Source organism: Pogoniulus pusillus, chromosome Z (genome assembly GCF_015220805.1).
Source record: "Pogoniulus pusillus isolate bPogPus1 chromosome Z, bPogPus1.pri, whole genome shotgun sequence".
In the NCBI taxonomy this organism is placed as follows: Eukaryota; Metazoa; Chordata; class Aves; order Piciformes; family Lybiidae; genus Pogoniulus; species Pogoniulus pusillus.
Window position 1 is genome coordinate 110024701 of NC_087309.1, and position 19590 is coordinate 110044290.

The 19590-nt window shown below is 47.8% G+C and overlaps 1 protein-coding gene across 1 annotated transcript; it reads right to left on the minus strand.

Annotated features, from left to right (window-relative positions):
* Positions 1–810: 810 nt before the first annotated feature.
* CHRNA6 (cholinergic receptor nicotinic alpha 6 subunit) lies at positions 811–17770 on the minus strand. Its single transcript, XM_064176475.1, is given in 7 exon segments — positions 811–933; positions 5032–6019; positions 6846–6955; positions 8692–8736; positions 12064–12203; positions 17469–17575; positions 17577–17770. Coding segments are annotated over 7 exon segments (1707 nt in total).
* Positions 17771–19590: the final 1820 nt, after the last annotated feature.

Here is a 19590-nt window from a genome sequence, read left to right on the forward strand (position 1 = left end):
GAGGGCAAGCAGTCCAGGTCAGGTGAACATCTGCAAGGTGTTTTAGGATTAAACATGTGGCATTTGGCTGCTGGCCACGTTTAAACCATGACACCTTGGTTATATAGCAGCCACCTCAGCCCCAAAGGATATGTCTCTACAATTATGGGTTTGCATATTGCAGCACTGACCCATGAGGAGCCAGCAGATGGCCAGCAAATTGCAGGAGACAGGGCCCCACTGTTTTAGATTGCACTGGAAATGTTAAATGGTCAAGGCTTAGTTGTACTTTCATTTTGAATATTGGCTGCCTTGATATAAGAACACAATAAAAAGTGTTCATCTAGCCAATAGGACTATGGTATCTCACCTAAGAGTCATTCCAAAAATGAGCTGTTGTACAATGAGAGAAACAGAGGAAACCTGACTAACTCAAAGCTGAGAAAGACTTAGGAGAGTAAAATGAGGCCAGGTAGAGTCTTTGGGCAGCACTCTCAGAAGTGTCTGCACTGTCCTAACAGCTTCCTATACTGAAATCAAGGGGAAAGCTCAGGAAATTCCACTGCTCCTGTGATCTCCAGTGTGGTTGTTGTTGCTGATCTTGCTGAGGGAGAAGACAGACAGTCCAGAATTCCAAGCCATTCTGCTGCAGAAATACACACTCCTCTCCCAATTTCAGTCTTCTCATTCTGCTTTGAGTTGTTTGCTGTTCCAGGGGGCACTTTCCTCTCTTTCTCTTTTCTTCTCTGGCTTGGTGCTGAGAAGGTGGTGAGGGGAGGTGTTATGTATTAGGAGAGAAATAGAGGGGACAGCTCTGAACAGAAAATTAAGTTATGTGTCTGCTATTAGTGGCTGGATAAAGAGCCCTGCAGTTCCAAACACACAAAGGATTATAAACACCCAGAGAAATACTCTGTCTATCACCATAGCTACATATTTCCAATCATCTTCCACCTGCAAAAGAGAAACAACAATAGAAAAAAAGAGGAAAGGATAAACTACACATAACACAACATGCAGTTGTTACTTGACATTACACAGTAGAAATGCTCCTTGTGCTTTTGAGTGTGAGGAAGATCACACATGCTGGCAGGAATGTTGCTTGTGCTTACAGTGGCTGCAGTTCTTGAGTGTTTCTAGAGTGGGTTGGGTTTTTTTATCAGTATTGCTTTGGACATTCAATCCTGTCCTAGTTTGATGATGGCCTCCTGAACACTCAAGTCTGATGGCAAGATTCAGCTGTGGCATGGACATTAATTCATAGGATGTCATCATCTCACCTTATAAAAGGACCAGGGGGTCTGGGGTGATGAAAAGCTAAACATGACCCAGCAGTGTGGGTGCAGCCCAGACAGCAACCCTGTGCAGCAAGAGCAGTGTGGCCAGCAGGGCAAGGGAGGGGATTCTGCCCCTTGGCTCTGCTCTCCTCAGACCCCACCTGCAGTCCTGTGTGCAGCTCTGGAGCCCTCAACACAAGAAAGACATGGAACTGTTGGAGCCAGTCCAGAGGAGAGTCATGAAGATGATCAGAGGGCTGCAGCAGCTCTGCTGTGAGGACAGGCTGCAAGAGTGGGCACTGCGCAGTCTAGAGAAGAGAAGGCTTTGGGGAGACCTTGTAGTGGCCTTCCAGGATCTGAAGAGGGACTATAGGAGAGCTGGGGAGGGACTATTTGCAAGGTCTTGTAATGACAGGATGAGGAGTAATGGGTTTAAACTGGCAGAGGGGGGACTGAAACTGGATGTTAGGAAGTTGTTTGCAGTGAGGGTGGTGAGACACTGGCACAGGTTGCCCAGGGAGGCTGTGGCTACTCTCTCGCTGGAGGTGTTCAAGGCCAGGTTGGATGAGGCCTTGAGTGACCTGTTCTAGTGGAAGGTGTCCCGGCCTATGGTAGGAGGTTGGAACTGGATGAGCTTTGAGGTTCCTTCCAACCTAAACCCTTCTGTGATTCTATGTAGTGGGTGCAGAGTGTAGTGTTTTAACAGCAGGCAGATCCACTGTAGCTGCACATTGCTAGTCCCTGCCAAAGGACTCGTCCTGACAGCCCACGCAAGAGAAAGTTTGCTCCTCTGGCCCAATTTGCAACACTGCCACTCCAATAAAGACCCACTGATTTTAGCTAACTGGATCACTGGACACAGGGATCACAGCAAAGCAGCAGCCCTGAGCAAACCACAGTGTCATGAGGTACGCAGGCTGGAGTAGATTTTTTTATGTCTGAATCACAGAATTAACCAGGTTGTAAAAGACCTCTAAGATCCTCGAGTCCAACCTATCACCTAACACCTTCTAATTCACTAAAGCATGACACTAAGTGCCTCATCCAGACTCCTTTTAAAGAGGTCCAGGCATGGGGACTCCACCACCTCCCCAGGAAGCCCATTCCAGTGCCAATCACTCTTACTGTGAAGAATACATCCTAACCTCCAGCCTGAACCTGCCTTGACATAGCTTGAGGCTGTCCCCTCTTGTTCTGTCCCTGGGTGCTTGGCAGAAGAGACCAACCCCACCTGGCTGCAGCCTCCCTTCAGGTAGCTGTAGACAGCAATGAGCTCTGCCCTGAGCCTCCTCTTCTCCAGGCTGCACACCCCAAGCTCCCTCAGCCTCTCCTCACAGGGCTGTGCTCCAGGCCCCTCACCAGCCTTGGTGCCCTTCTATGGACACATTCAAGCACCTCAACATCTTTCTTAGATTTCAGGGCCCAGAATTTAACACAGGACTCAAGGTTTGGCCTAACCAGTGCTGAGTACAGGGCAGAAGGACTGGACTTCCCTGGTCCTGCTGGCCACACTATTCCTGACACACACCAGGATGCCACTGGCTCTCTGAGCCATAAACCTCGGAACCACATGCAACGAAGATGCTGCCTTTTGAACCATACCTACATTCAGGCACCAGTGCATGAATGAGTTGAGCTGAAATATGCTACTCTTATGCAAAACCATTCTGCCTCATGCCATTTTCAAAATGAAAACTCTGGCTGGAGCAAAGTAACACGAGGCCAGAAGTTCAGACTGCATCATGAGAGGCTTCCTCATTTCAGTTGTTCTGGGTTTGGGGATCATTCACAGAATCACAGGATGTCAGAGGTTGGAAGGAACCCAAGGAGATCATCAAGTCAAACCACCCTGCCACAGCAGGACCATACAATCTAGCTCAGGTCACACAAGAACACATTCAGACAGGCCTTGAAAGTCTACAGAGAAGGAGACTCCACAACCTCTCTGGGGACTCTGTATCAATGCTCTGTGATCCTTACAGGAAAGAAGTTCCCCCTTGTGTTGAGCTGGAACCTCCTGTCCTGCAGCTTCCCTTCATTGCTCCTTGTCCTATCCAAGGGAGCATGCGTGCAGAGCCTGTCCCCCCACTCCTGACCCTCAGCTCTCAGATATGTATAAACATTTATTAGATGTCCTCTCAGTCTTCTCTTTTGCAGACTACACAGCCCCAGGTCCCTCAGCCTCTCCTGATAAGGCATTCACTCATATAAAACTATTGACTGGTAAAGAGCTCTCTGCAGAAGGATCTTCCACTGATTTTTCCAATTTCTTGGTATTATTCTCCCAGAGGCTGCTGCTGTACCTCTTGTGAAAGAAAGTGCTGCAGGAATTACAGATGCTGTAAAGGCTGCTGCAGTTTTTAGACAGCTCTTACCTGTACAGGACAAGTGGATGGCACCACCCATATGCCTCTGCATTTCTAGCTAGGGCAGAAACAGTCCTCAGAATCATTTCCTCACTGCTTGCCTGCAAACAGCTCCCCCCCCTTTTGTTTTTCCTTCAAAGAGAGGATTCCTCTGAAATTAAAAACTCTGCTTTCAAGACATGAAAACACAGCATGTTTTGAAAGACACCAACTGAGAATGGAAGACTTAAGGAGCTGTACAATCATGGGAGGCTTCATGCAAAGCCTCAGGAACAGATTGAGATCACTTTTCTTGTTCCATCCCCAGTGGGTCACTTACTTCCTTTCTGTAGGCAACTTGGATTCATTCATAGGTACATTTTCTTATCTAGACTCAGCAACCCCAGTTTCTCTGAGCTGCCCTCCTGCATCATTTCACAGATTCACAGAATGTCAGGGGCTGGAAGGGACCTCCAAGGCTCATCCAGACCAACCCCTCTGCAGAGCAGGGTCACCCAGACCAGATCACACAGGAACACATCCAGGCAGGGTTTGAATGTCTCCAGAGAGGGAGAATCCACAACCACCCTGGGCAGCCTGCTCCAGTGCTCTGTCACCCTCACAGGCAAAAAAATCCTCCTCAGGTTTCCATGGCACTTCCTATGCCTCAGCTTCCACCCATTGCCCCTTGTTCTGTCACTGGGCATCACCCAGCAGAGCCTGGCTCCAGCCTCCTGCCACTCACCCTGCACACATTGATAATCATTGATGAGGTCACCTCTCAGTCTCCTCATCTAAGCAGCACAGCCCCAGCTCCTTCAGGCTCTCCTTGTAACACACAATCACAGAATGGCTCAGGTTGGAAGTGACCTCAGAGATCATCTACTCTAACCCCCTGCCATGGGCAGGGACACCTCTCGACTAGACTTGGTAGTCTAAGACCTCAATGAACCTGGCCTGGAACACCTCCAGGGAGGAGGCATCCACAGCCTCCCTGGGCAACCTGTTCCAGAGTTCCAAAGTCTTGTACTCAAGAACTTCTGCCTAAGACCCAACTTAAATCTACTCTTCCTCAGGGATGTCTAGGAAAAGTTCCCTAGACCTCAGGATAAGTCCCTCTGCAACCTTCCTGTAGGATCTCCTCAGATATTGGAAGGCAGCTTTAAGGTTCTCCTGGACTCTTTTCTAGGCTGAACAGTTCTTCCTAACATCTCCTCTATCCAGACATTTCCAGTCACTGGTGAGAAGAATCTATCTGTATTTTCACATTGAAATCAAACATTTGAAAAGGACCATCCATTCCCTTCATCATCTTTGTGTCTCTGTGCTGGACTGTCTCAAGCAGCTAGCTCTATGTCCTCCTTGAACTGGGGGTCCCAGTTTTGGTGGAAGTGTGGCTCCATACCCAGCTGGGTGATCGCATCACTTACCTCTTTGGTCTCATTTTGCGACCTCATGTTCTCCGCGATGAACTGAACGTTACTAATCACATCCCTCACTTCTGGGGAGTACTCCATGTGCTCTGACATCCATTTCAGTGACTGATAGCTCAGTCTCCTTCTTTTGATGGTAGTGACTTCAGCTGCTTTGTCACAGCGACTGCATTGCTTCTCCTTGTGTAATTTGGTATCTTTGCGTTTGTTGTGCTTTGGCTTGCCTGATGTATTCGCTGATCCTTTTTTGTCTTTTCTGGAGGTGTTTTTTTTCTGCTGCTCTAGTGGCCTCTGCATCAACAGAACTTTGGGCAGCAGCCCAAGAAAGATGGTTTTGACCCATCTGGGCATTGTGTGTGTTGTTGGAGTCCTGTAATGTATATTCAGGACAAACACCGTGATGACAATGGACAGAGTCACAAATATCATAGTGAAGAGTAAGTATTCTCCTACGAGGGGAATTACTAAAGAGGTAGATGGGATCGTTTCTGTGATCACCAGTAAAAACACAGTCAAAGACAGGAGCACAGAGATGCAAAGAGTCACTTTCTCACCACAGTCAGAGGGCAGGTAAAAAACTAATACAGTTAGGAAAGAGATGAAGAGGCAGGGGATGATTAGGTTTATGGTGTAAAACATTGGCAGCCTTCGGATATAGAAGGAATATGTTATGTCTGTGTAGATCTCCTCGCAGCAGTTATATTTGATGTCATGTTTATAGCCAGAAGCATCAACTATTTCCCATTCGCTGTTCTCCCAGAACTCATTCATATCTACTTTGGATCCAATGATCAAAAGATCAATTTTGGCTTTGTCATAGGTCCATGAGCCAAATTTCAGTGAGCAGTTCTGATGATCAAATGGGAAGAAGGTAATATCCATAGGACAGGAGCTCTTAAAAATAGCTGGTGGGGTCCAAGTGATCATTCCATCGTAGCGAAGGAGGGCTTTGGTCTTGCCTTCAACTTGGAAGTCTCCCACAGCACTAGAAACACAAACAAGGCAAAGAAAATTAAGTCACCAGCAAAAGTGAAGTGCCCTTCATAGACATTTGTGCTGGTTTGAGGCTAATTGGAATATTTTAATGAGATGGATTAGATCATTGGCTGTGATCATCCCAGAGCACAGAAACAGACTGCCTAGGGAGATTGTGGAGTCTCCTTCTCTGGAGATATTAAAGAATCATCTGGATGCATTCCAGTGTGATCCTGCTCTGGCAGAGTGATTGGACCAGGTGCATCTTTCATGTCTCTTCCAGCCCCTGATATTCTATGATTCTGTGAGAAGAAAATATCAGTGATGTCTACATCACTCATTGGTTCTGCTGAGAGATATAAAACCAAGAAACATAGACAGAAGTCAGTCAGTTCCTGGCTGCTGCTGCTTGCCTCATTAACTCCTCTGCCTGGATCTGTGTAACCTGAACTAATCATTCCTCTTGTCAACCTTTTGCATCTCACCACTGCATGTAAGTGGGATCCTGAGATAAGGGAAGGGGGTGTGAGAAGAAGGACGGGGGGTTGGTCAGGAGCCTTCTTGGGCAGTATGGCTGTTCAGGATGGATTTTGAATTTCTGTATTACTTTTAACTTGCATATAGTTGCATGTAGCTGTAAATACCTGAATATGTTGTGTATATAGGCTTGTAAATTTGTGCCATGCTGTAAGGATAGCTTCATTCCTTAGCTTCCAGCCATCTGAGTTAGTCTGGTGAATTTCGGGGAGTGTGAGTAAACTCCCAAACTACCACAGCATTGCAAGAGGATACTTTTGAGAAAAAGGGTAAAAAAAAAAGAACAGTGTTCATCATACTTATTGTACAAGACAATATCTGGCTTCCAAATTTTGTCTGCTGGTACTCGAACAAATTCGATGCCGTTGTATTCTCTGGGATCCCACCGCAATTTGTAGTCGTTCCAGATCTGAAAGAAGAATGGACATGGGTTTAAAAACCCTCGTGTTATCAGGGAATAAGCTGCTTCTCATGCCTTTATGATGAATCCTGAAAGGGCAGTAGGTGTAGAAGGGGACAACTGTCAAAAAGATAAAGCCATGACCTAGAGAAATGCTGGGCGTGCGTTACTATCTCCAGCATTGATTTGCTGCTTCGTCCTCTGTGAAGGGGTGGGATGGCAATTTCTATCCATTGCTGACATGATGAGATCCCTCCTCTGTCCTGCTATGTCAGTATAGACCCTCCCCCAGTGCAAGGTTATTTGCTGGGTTAGGGATCAGTTACACAAATTGAATATTCACAGGTCCCTGGGCCCTGTTGAGATGCACCCAAGAGTGTTGAGAGGACTGCCTGATGTTGTTGGTCTGCCACTCTCCATCATTTTTGCTGCATCATGTCAAACAGGAGAGGTGTCTGAGGACTGGAGGAGAGCCAATGGCACTCCAGTCTTCAAAAAAAGGGAAGAGAGACCAGTCAGCCTCACCTCCATCCCTGGAAAAATGATAGAGCAGCTCATTCTGGAGGCTATCTCTAGGCACTTGGAAGGAAAGAAGGTTATCAGGAGCAGTCAGCATGGATTTACCAAGAGAAATCAGGCTTGATTAACCTGATGGCACTCTGTGATGCTGTAACTCAATGGGTAAATGCTTGCAGAGCAGTGTATGTAGTCTGCCTTGACCTTAGCAAGGCTTTGGACACTGTCTCCTATAACATCCTCATGAGCAAGCTCAGGAAGTGTGGCATGGAAGAGCAGGCAGTGAGATGGGTTAGGAACTGGTTACACACTAGAGTACAGAGTGGTGACCAATGGTGCCAAGTCCAGCTGCAGAGCTGTAACTAGTGGAGTCCCCCAAGGATCACTGCTGGGTTCGGTGCTGTTCAACATCTTCATCAATGACACTGATGAGGGCACAGACAGACAGAGTCTGCTCAGCAAGTTTGCTGATGATATCAAACTGGGAGGTTTGGCTGAGACACCTGGAGGCTGTGCAGTGATACTTGGACAGACAGAGCTGGGCAGAAGGGAACCTAAAGAGGTTCAACAAGGAGGAATGCAGAGTCCTGCACCTGGGAAGGAACAATAAACTGCACCAGAACAGATGGGCAGGTGATCTGCTGGAGAGCAGCCCTGTGGAGAAGGACCTGGCAGTGCTGGTGAGCAAGAAGTTCTCCATGAGACAGCAATGTGCTCTTGTGGCCAAGAAGGCCAATGGGATCCTGGGCAGCATTCAGAGGAGTGTGGGCAGCAGATTGAGGACTCTACTCTGCCCTGCTGAGACCTCACCTGCAATATTGCCTTCAGTTTTGGGCTCCCCAGTTCAGGAGGGACAGAGATTTGCTGGGGAGAGTCCAAGGGAGGGCCATGAGGACGCTGGAGGGGCTGGAGCACTGTCCTGTGAGGACAGGCTGAGTGACCTGGGGCTATTTGGTGTGGTGAAGAGAAGCCTTAGAAGGGGTGCAGTCAATGTTCATAAATATCTGAGGGCTGGGGGTCAAGAGGGAAGGGACAAACTCTTCTCAGTTAAGAATAAAGAAGCTACTTTTTCATCTGTGACTGTGGAATAGTGGAGGTTCTCCTTATTCACATCTTAAAAACCTTCACTGCAGAAGAAGTGCTTGTTCTGTTGATTATAGCTGAGAAGATGACCTACATGTCACCACATCAATGCAAAATGCAGAATAAATTCAAATGCAGTCACTTACGTGTCTGAGCCACAGATTTGTTTCCATAATCTGATTGACTTCATCCTAGAAAAAAACATAGGCATGCACACCTTAGCTCCATAAATCTGTTACAGGATCCTGAGATGACCACCAAACTATTCTGATAAAAATGGAAACTTGGAAGCTGGAATTCCACATTAACTGATAACAGAGTCTTCTCTGACTGATTTCAGGAGCTTCCATATTGTGCATAGGCACGTCCAGCACTACTGAAAATTCTGTAAAGCTCTACTGGAAACCCATGCCCCTGTCCTGGAATGGGCTGCCCAGGGAGGTGGTGGAGTTGCCATCCCTGGGGGTGTTCAAGAAAAGCCTGGATGAGGCACTTAGAGCCATGGTCTAGTTGACTGGACAGGGCTGGGTGCTAGGTTGGACTGGATGATCTTGGAGGTCTCTTCCAACCTGGTCAATTCTAATAGGCCTATTAGATATCTTGGCTTGCCCCACCCTTCTGCTGATGGGAGAAGCAAGGGTGGGAAGAAAACAAAGGCTTGGGCCACTATGCCCCCTCCCAAATTGATAAATAGGTACCCCCAGATATCTATGCACTTGCATAAGTGTCTTGCCCAAATAAGGGTAAGCAAGCCCTGGCTTCACCTGATGTGTTCAGTTTGGCAAATGCCATTCTGATTGGTGAATCTCTGTGGCCAATGGAGCCATTGCACTTGAGCAAAGAATGTAAATGGAGCTAAACTGCAAGCAGTTCTGCTGCCTCTGGCTCACTCTGTGCTACCCTTCTCTGTGTTCTGCTCTGCTCAGGCAGTGTGCTCTGCTCTGCCTCATGCTTCAGACCAGTTTAGCTCTGATGTTTTGGGCTTGGACTACCTGGAGACTTAAGTGCCTCAAGTTTACCAGGGGAAGGCGTTAAGTGCCTCATAATACAGTGAGAAGTGCCACCAATATGGTGCTCTCTGCAGGTTTGCAAGAGATCTGGCCTGCACCTTTGCAAACCTCCATGCCAAGAGGAACCAGGATCATGTCAGAGATCATCTGCCTCTTTCCCAGCACCCTTCTAGAAGCCTCTCAACTGCTATCAAGATGCTGAGCAGTTCTAACACTGCTGCAAAGGAGCCAGGGACTCTCTCTGAAGTCTACTCCACTGTTGTGAGTACAACAGACTCTCTAGGGCTCCAAGCTCCCTGTTTATAAGTGGGGGAGAGTCATTCTGTGGCTAAACCTCTTGCAATTTTCTGATTCTCCTAAATTAATGAATTGTCCATAAGCATCCTTGTGAAGATTTTCCTGATCATATTAGAATCATAGAATCAAGCAGGTTGGAAGAGACCTCCAGGATCATCCACTTCAACCTATCCCCCAGCCCTAGCCAATCAACCAGACCATGACACTAAGTGCCTCATCCAGGCTTTGCTTGAACCCCTCCAGGGACAGTGACTCCACCACCTCCCTGGGCAGCCCATTCCAATGCCAATCACTCTCTCTGCCAACAACTTCCTCCTAGCATCCAGCCTAGACCTCCCTCGGCACAACTTGAGACTGTGTCCTCTTGTTCTGTTGCTGGTTGTCTGGCAGGAGAGACCAACCCCACCTGGCTACAGCCTCCCTTCAGGTAGTTGTAGAGAGCAATGTGGTCTTCCCTGAGTCTCCTCTTCTCCAGGCTGCACACCCCCAGCTCCCTCAGCCTCTCCCCATGGGGTTTGTGTTCCAGGCCACTCACCAGCTTTGTTGCCCTTCTCTGGACACCTTCCAGCACCTCAACATCTCTCTTGAATTGAGGGGCCCAGAACTGGACACAGCACTCAAGGTGTGGCCTGACCAGTACTGAGTACAGGGGCAGAATAACCTCCCTTGTCCTACTGGCCACACTGTTCCTGATCCAGGCCAGGATGCCACTGGCTCTCTTGGCCACCTGGGCACACTGCTGTCTCATCTTCAGCTACTCTCTACCAGTAGCCCCAGGTACCTTTCCTCCTGGCTGCTCTCCAGCCACTCTTTCCCCAGCCTGTAGTGTTGCTTTGGGTTGTTGTGATCAAAGTGCAGAACCCTGCACTTGGCCTTGTTAAATCTCATCCCATTGGCCTCTGCCCACCCACCCAGCCTGTCCAGGTTCCTCTGCAGGGTTCTCCTACCCTCCAACAGATCAAGAGCTGCTCCTAGCTTGGTGTCATCTGCAAACTTTTTGATGCTGGACTCAATCCCCTGGTCAAGATCATCAATAAAGATGTTGAACAGGACTGGCCCAGTACTGATCCTTGGGGAACACCACTAGTGACAGCTGCCAAATGTTTCCCACCTGTAGCAAGGGGTTGAAACTGGATGATCTTTGAGGTCACTTCCAAAGTAAACTGTTCTATGATTGTATGGTTCTAACTGTGAGACACACGAGGAGCTACACTGTTTTGACATGAGCCTGTGTGTCTGGATGTGTTGCTGTGTGACCTGAGCTAGAGTGTATGGTCCTGCTATGGCATGGAGGGGTTGGATGTGATGATCACTTTGGATCTCTTCCAACCTCTGACGTCCTGTGAGACTGTGAACTTGGGCCAGCCCTGTGAAGAGTGAAAGAGCAGTAATACTGCTGCGCTGGGTGCCTGAGGCTGCTGCCTGGAGCACAGAGATTTGATGCTACAGAGTCAAACAAACGAGTTTTTGTGTAGTTCAACCTGCTTGTTTGAGCATCCGGCAGAGAGAGCAGCAAAGGTCTCATTACGTTCGCATTCTGCCCCTGTACTCTGCACTGGTTAGACCACACCTTGAGTGCTGTGTTCAGTTCTGGGCCCCCCAGTTTAGGAGGGACATTGAGATGCTTGAGCGTGTCCAGAGAAGGGCGACGAGGCTGGGGAGAGGCCTTGAGCACAGCCCTACGAGGAGAGGCTGAGGGAGCTGGGATTGGTTAGCCTGGAGAAGAGGAGGCTCAGGGGTGACCTTATTGCTGTCTACAACTACCTGAAGGGAGGTTGTGGCCAGGAGGAGGTTGCTCTCTTCTCTCAGGTGGCCAGCACCAGAACGAGAGGACACAGCCTCAGGCTGTGCCAGGGGAAATTTAGGCTGGAGGTGAGGAGAAAGTTCTTCACTGAGAGAGTCATTGGACACTGGAATGGGCTGCCTGGGGAGGTGGTGGAGTCATTGTCCCTGGGGCTGTTCAAGGCAGGATTGGACGTGGTACTTGGTGCCATGGTCTAGCCTTGAGCTCTGTGGTAAAGGGTTGGACTTGATGATCTGTGAGGTCTCTTCCAACCCTAATGATACTGTGATACTGTGATACTGTGATATGCACACACCACAGGGTCAGCTGTGAGAGCTGCAGGAGCAGTGATGTAAAGCTGCGTTAGCAAGTCGTGTGTGCCTGCCACCATCCCCAAGCCTCAGCCAGCTTTCTGCGATGAGACTTACCACGTTCGTCAGCTGGGTGATGGCGAGTTCAAAATACACTGTAACAGGATCAGACACATTTTCCACCGGCCTGATGAACTGGTTGTACTGGGAGAAGAGTTTGTGAAACAACCGCTCCTCGGATTCGCAGCCGGCAGCGTCTGTGTGGGTGGGGACAAAGAACAGTGATGTGAGATGTAAGGAATCATGGAATCACAGAATGCTCAGGGGCTGGAAGGGACCTCCAAAGCTCATCCAGACCAACCCCTCTGCAGAACAGGGTCACCCAGAGCAGATCACACAGGAACACATCCAGGCAGGGTTTGAGTATCTCCGGAGAGAGATATTCCACAGCTTCCCTGGGCAGCCTCTTCCAGTTTTCTGTCACCCTCACAGGGAAAAAAATCTTCCTTAGGTTCCATGGAACTTCCTATGCCTCAGCTTCCACCCATTGCCCCTTGTCCTGTCACTGGGCATCACCCAGCAGAGCCTGGCTCCAGCCTCCTGCCACTCACCCTGCACATATTGATAAACATCTGTGAGATCACCTCTCAGTTTTTTCTTCTCCAAGCTAAAGAGCAGCAGCTCGCTCTGGCTCTCCTTATAAGAGAGATGTTGAAGGAAAGAAGTTGCTGGATAGCAAACTATTCCATGTTGTATTTCTGCATCCTGTGCTTGTAACCCTGTATCACAACACAGGAGCAGAGAGAGTACAGGGCTGGCAGATGCTGTCGGTGGAAAGCCTTCTCCTACAGGATGCTGCCCACTGCTACATGGCTCCTCGAAAATGGGAGACTGGGAGGCTTGGCTGATACAGCTGAAGGCTGAGACCTGGAGAGACAGAGCTGGGCACAGAGGAACCAAATGAGGTTCAACAGGGACAAGTGCAGAGTCCTGCACCCGGGGAGGAACAATAAACTGCAGCAGTACAGGCCAGGAGGTGATCTGCTGGAGAGCAGCCCTGTGGAGAGGAACCTGGGAGTGCTGGTGGACAAGAAGCTCTCCATGGGGCAGCAATGTGCCCTTGTGGCCAAGAAGGCCAATGGGATCCTGGAGGACATTCAGAGGTGTGTGGGCAGCAGATCCAGGGAGGTTCTCCTCCCTCTCTGCTCTGCACTGGTGAGATTTCATTCTGAGTACTGCATTCAGTTTTGGCCTCCTTGGTTTGGAAGGGGCAAGGATCTGCTGGAGAGAGTCCAGCAGAGGGCTACAAACATGATTAGAGAACTGCAGCACTGCCTGATGAGGAGAGGCTGAGGGAGCTGGGGGTGTTTAGTCTGCAGAAGAGAAGACTGAGAGGGGATTTAATAAATATCTATAAATATCTGAGGGCTGGGGGTCATGAGGTGGGGACAGGCTCTGCTCACTGCTCCCTGGGATAGGACAAGGAGCAATGGATGGAATCTTCAGAACAGGAGTTTCCAACTCAACACGAGGGGAATCTTCTGGACTGTAAGGGTCACAGAGCACTGGCACAGGCTCCCCAGAGAGGTTGTGGAGTCTCTTTCTCTGGAGGCTTTCAAGGCCTGTCTGGATGTGTTGCTGTGTGACCTGAGCTAGATTGTATGGTCCTGCTGTGGCAGGGGGTTGGACTGGATGATCTGTTTGGGTCCCTTCCAATCCCTAACATCCTGTGAGCCTGTGAAATGTCTCCTGAGGTAGATCTAGCCTATGGGTCTCCATTTGGACCACTCTGATACCAGAATGAAGTAGAATAAGGTGGTGTGACACAGTAGAAGTACAATTTTTGTGGATTTCAGCTTTGGGGATTTTTTCTTTTGGTAGGACTGAGAGTTTATGAAAAGAAATGAAAAGATCAAGCCTGCAACTACTGGATCAAAATCTATGTCAGAAACTCTTGATTAGGTGATAAAAATGATGCCCTCCAACCTTAAAAACTATGGCAACATTTTATCCTGATGCTTGCTGCTTTGTCTCTTTAAGGAGCACAAATTTTGCTTTGAAATAAGTTAATCTATTAAGTTTTATGAGAAAGAAATAGAACAGCATGCAATACAGAGCTCTTCTTTGGGAGCAAGCAGATCACAGCTATAACCTCCAGTCAATGCAGGACAGACTGAAAGGCTCAGCAGGAAGAGTTGCCTCAATGCAGTCAAGAATCTATTACATACAGCCCAAATTTGAAATAGTTGTTTTCACAGTGCTGAAATCTGCAGAATGATTTCTCTGTGAGAGGCTAAATCATGTGGAGTTGAGATCAGAAAAAAAAAAATACTTTTCTTGATCAACTTTGCTATTTCACAGAATCACAGAAACTTAGAGGTTGGAAGGGACCTCCAGAGATCATCCAACTCAACCCCCCTGCCAAGGCAGCATCGCCCAGGGTAGTGAACACAGGAATACATCCAGGCAGGGCTTGGAAAGTCTTCAGAGGAGACTTCACAGCCTCTCTGAGCAGCCTACTCCAGGGCTCTGTCATGCTCACTGTAAAGAACTTTCTCGTTTTGATCTGAAACCTTCTCTGTTCCAGTTTGTAGCTGTTGCTACTTGGCTTATTGCTGCTGACCATCAAAAGGAGATTTGCCCCAGGCACTTGGCCCCCACTCCTCAGATATTTCTACACATTGATCAGATCTCCTCTCAGCCTTCTCTTCTCCAGACTAAACAGCCCCAGGGCTCTCAGTCTCTCTTCTTAGAGGAGATGCTCAAGTTCCCCAGTCACCCTCTTGGCTTTCTGCTGGACTCTTTCCATCAGGTCCCTGTCTCTCCTGCACTGGGGAGCCCAAAACTGGACACAGTATTCTAGGTGAGGTCTCACCAGGGCAAAGTAGAAAGGCAGAAGAACCTCCCCAGCCCTGCTGTCCACACTTTTCCTGATGCCATTGGCTCTCTTGGCCACAAGGGCACATTCCTGGCCCGTGCAGAACTTGCTGCCCACCAGCACTCCAAGGTCTTTCTCCACGGAGCTGCTTTCCAGCAGGGCAGCTACAACCTGTCCTGGTGCCTGTTGTTATTCCTCCTCAGATGGAATGCACTATTATAATTCAGCACTTAAATTCAGAATACTTTACAAGGCAAAGAGTTAGGTTTTGCTCCTCATATTGTGTACAGCTCTGTTATCAGAGTTAGATGACAATGGCAAAGAAAATGCTGATAAAACTGAAGAAAAATTAGTTATTCAGATACACAGTGATAAGTTTTTTGTCTTGTTTTCAGACTGCAGCAGAGGACATTAGGAAAGCAATCATGATAAGCATTTTATGACTGCAAATGTTAGACACAGGAAGGGTTCATGTCAGGTAATGCAGTCTCTAGCAAAGCACAGGACATAGATTTGCAATTTACATTTACTTCAGTGAGCACAAGGGCCTGGGGTTGCACAGATGTCCTACAGAGAGATGCTTGGTCTCAGCATACTGCTTTCGTTTTCATGCTTAGGCCATCCTCACCCTGATTAAAATTAAATGAAGAAAATAGAAAAAGAAATTAAAAAGGAAGTTTTTCTGCCTCTAAGGTGATACAAAGAATGATCAGATTCAGGGAGTCATCACAATTGGAAGCTGAAATGTCATTGATGACTTACATGCACGGGAAGAAAATTCTAGTTGAACTTCCACAGCTTGATGCTTTGTTTCATCCTTCTAGCAGCATCCAAAGAAGGAACAGGAGTGTCTTTATAGTTTGTGCCTGTTTGTGCAGCAGCTGTGCCATTCCATTCAGAGAGGAAATTGCCATTTCCTTTTTTTTGGATTTCACTACCCTCATTCACTGCACTGTGGCTAGAAGTACCCTACCAGGGGAGTTTCTTGCCAAAGGCTCCTGACAAATGCTGGTGAGTCTGAAATTGTGTCTGATGTGAAACGCTCCTAATGGTTCCTAATACACACATGGCTTAAAATCAGTAGCAGAGGAGTATTTAGGCCTTTCACCTTTATCACAGGATCACAGATGTTAGGGGTTAGAAGGGACTCAAAGTCCAAAACCCTCTGTCACCACAGGACCTTACAACCAAGCTCAGGTCACACAGCAACACATCCAGACAGGCTTTGAGGGTCTCCAGAGAAGGAGATTCCACAACTTCTCTGGGGACCCTGTTCCAGTGCTCTGGGACCCTTACAGTAAAGAAGTTCCCCCTTGTGTTGAGCTGGAACCTCCTGTGCTGCAGCTTCCATCCATTGCTCCTTGTCCTATCTCAGGGAGCAAGTGAGCAGAGCCTGTCCTGTCCTCCTGACCCCCAGCCCTCAGACATTTATAAACATTTATTAGATCCCCTCTCAATTTCTCTTCTGCAGACTAAACAGCCCCAGGTCCCTCAGCCTCTTCTTATCAGGCAGTGCTCCAGTCCCCTAATCATATTCATAGCCCTCCCTTAGACTCTCTCCAGCAGATCCCTGTCCCTCTTCAACTGGGGAGCCCAAAACTGAATGCAGTACTTAAGTATGCAAGTACAGATTCTCATCACATTAGTGCTGCCTTAAGACAGCAGTACTCAAGTATGAAAGTACAGATCCTCATCACATTAGTGCTGCCCTAAGACCTTATTGCTTGCTAACACAAGCCCTGTAACTCACACATGTCCTGGTCATCAGCAGAAATGAAGCTTTCAAAAGATACTTAGTGTCTTGAAATCAAAACATCCTGCTGAACCCCAGTGAAACTTGTACATGGAAATCACTCCCAGCATATTTAACCATAGGTCACAAACAACAGTGAATGACAGTGTATCCAGTTCTTCCTTTTGAAGGTGTAAGTACTGGATGTGCACATCTTCAGCCTGCATTATTTCACAGAATCACAGGAACATCCAGGTTGGAAAAGACCCTCAGGATCATCAAGTCCAACCTAGATTCCTGCTCTACAAGATTCACCTTAAACCATATCCTGGGATAACCTGGAACACCTCAAACCATGACAGCATCACATCCAAAGGACCCTTAAACACATCCAGGGTGGGTGACTCCACCTCCTTGGACAGCTCATTCCAGTCCCTGACCACTCTCTCTGTGAAAAACCTTTTCCTTAAGTCCGTTCTAACCTCCCCAGCCTCAGCTTGAGGTCATTCCCCCTTTTTTGTCTCCAATTACCTATCAGAAGATACCAGCAGCAGCCTCTCCACAATGTCCCTTCAGGTAGTTGTAGACAGCAATGAGATCTGCCCTCAGCCTCCTCTTCCTCAAACAAAAGCAATCACAAAATTGAGGCACAAATTGAAATTAGTAGAACTCCAATTTAATTGTCATCCTTTGGTGGAAAAAAGTTCCTTGGTAAGTCATTGAACCAAAAGGTAGAGTTTCACTTGTGCAAAGTGGTATTGCTTTAGCTCTTCCTCAAATGCTGTCAAAATGCTACAGATTTCAGGTTAGAAATGGCTGGGAGGAGGTTTGCACTGAGTTAATTCCAGCAAAACAGAAGCAGAGACAGCGACTGGAAAATATTTTTAGGTACTAGCATCAAAGAGAGCCTACCTTTAATGAAGGATGTGAACAAGAATGCCCACACACAGAAAGCAGGGCAACGGCAACATAGCCACCTCTCGGGATGCATTGCTAGCAGCAGAGTAGAGCTTCCTTTCCAGAAGATGCCTGGTGAAAGGAACAGGAGGCAAGAAGATAGACGAGCCCTTGGATGGTGAGCAGCTGGTACCAAGATGGATTTCAGTTTTGCATTAGCAGCAGACTGCAGTCTGCAGAAGCCTTGCAGGATTATTTCCACTCTCACCAGGCAAGGAGAGCTTTTCCTCTGCAGAACGAAGGGAGTCAGACAGCATCCTATCAGGTGACTTTTCACATTTCCAGTCACCCGCACCCTTGCCTCTGGGGGAATGTGGAAGAGTGCAGGAGAGAGAGAGACAGAGAGAGGGAAGGCAAATCACAGGGCAGCCACCGTGGAGCAGGGGGGAGGAACTCACTCAGCCCTCCACTCGCTGGTTAAAGAAGGCTCATCCAAACTCAGCTGCTTTAGCTATTCGCTGGTGCTCACCTGAATAAGTCCATCAGAACATGCAGAGAGACATCGTTTCTTGGCGGCTCAGGACTAACTCTGCAGCAGGACAAATGAGTGCTTGGCTGGTAAAAAAACCTCTACCAGAGACCATCCAAGCTTTGAAACAAGCACAACATCATATGACAGAATTTCCTAACAGTTCTGCAAATGAACAAACCTTAGGCAAGTAGATTTATTACTACCATCTGGCAAGAACAACTAAGCATGCTAAGTTCTTTCCTAGCACACAAGTCAGCTTACAATCACATTTCCCTGTAGTTTTTATGTGTGTATGGAGATATCTATGCCAGTAGCTTCCTAGTCTGGAAATGGAGCAGTAAAATAAAGGGAAAATAATAAGGGCTACTGTAGAAGTACCTGACAGGCCAAGTTCACTGGGACAGAGTTTAACTCTAAGCTATAGAAGTTTAAGAAAAAGAGATCATGGTCCTGTAGGGATTAATACTTGTTCACTCCTCAAGTGTGCAGTATGCAAGATCTTACACCACAAATGACCCAAAAGAGTACACAGGCAAAGAGTCTGAGAAACTACAAGGATGATGAGGGCACTGGAGCACTGCCTGATGAGGAGAGGCTGAGGGAGCTGGGGCTGTTTAATCTGCAGAAGAGAAGGCTTAGAGGGGATCTAATCAATGTCTATACATATCTGAGAGCTGGGGGTCAGGAGCAGGAGGACAGGCTCTGCTCACTTGCTCCTTGGAATAGGACAAGAAGCAATGGATGGAAGCTGCTGCACAGGAGGTTCCAGCTCAACACAAGGGGGAACTTCTTTCCCGTAAGGGTCCCAGAACATTGATACAGGGTCCCCAGAGAGGTTGTGGAGTCTCCTTCTCTGGAGCCTTTCAAGGCCTGTCTGGATGTGCTGCTGTGTGACCTGAGCTAGATTGTATGGTCCTGCTGTGGCAGGGGGATTGGACTGGATGATTTCTTTGTGTCACTTCCAGCCCCTAACATCCTGTGACCCTGTGCATTGAGGGTCCTGTTTAAATGCAAATGGCTGGAGGGCAGAACAAGCCATTTGGTGTCATTCAGTCTCCCAGAAAGCAGCTTAGACAGGGAATCTCCTTTATGTGAGCTCAATTCAGCATGAACAAGTCTGAGTGATTTGATGGACGATTCGATTGAAACAGAAATGCTGCTGACTTTCAGGCAGCTACACTGCTGTGTAGAAACATAGAATCATAGAATCAAGCAGGTTGGAAGAGACCTCCAAGATCATCCAGTCCAACCTAGCACCCAGCCCCACCCAGTCAACCAGACCATGGCACCAAGTGCCTCATCCAGTCTTTTCTTGAAGACCTCAGGGGATGGTGCCTCCACCACCTCCCTGGGTAAGTGTGGAGAGAAGAGAAAAGCCACAAACAGAAGAAGGATGCCCTTCACAATGCAGAACAGAAGTAATGCAGCAGCTCAGGATAAGAAAGTGACTTATCTTCTACAGAGATTGTTACAATATGAGTGGAAGGAAAGAGGTCTCTCAGGAAGAAACAGGCTTTGCAAGGAGTTGTTCGACACAGAGAAGTTGATAAAGTTGCCCACAGCAAGTGTTGAGAGAGAAAATGTCAATCTTGGATGATTATTCAG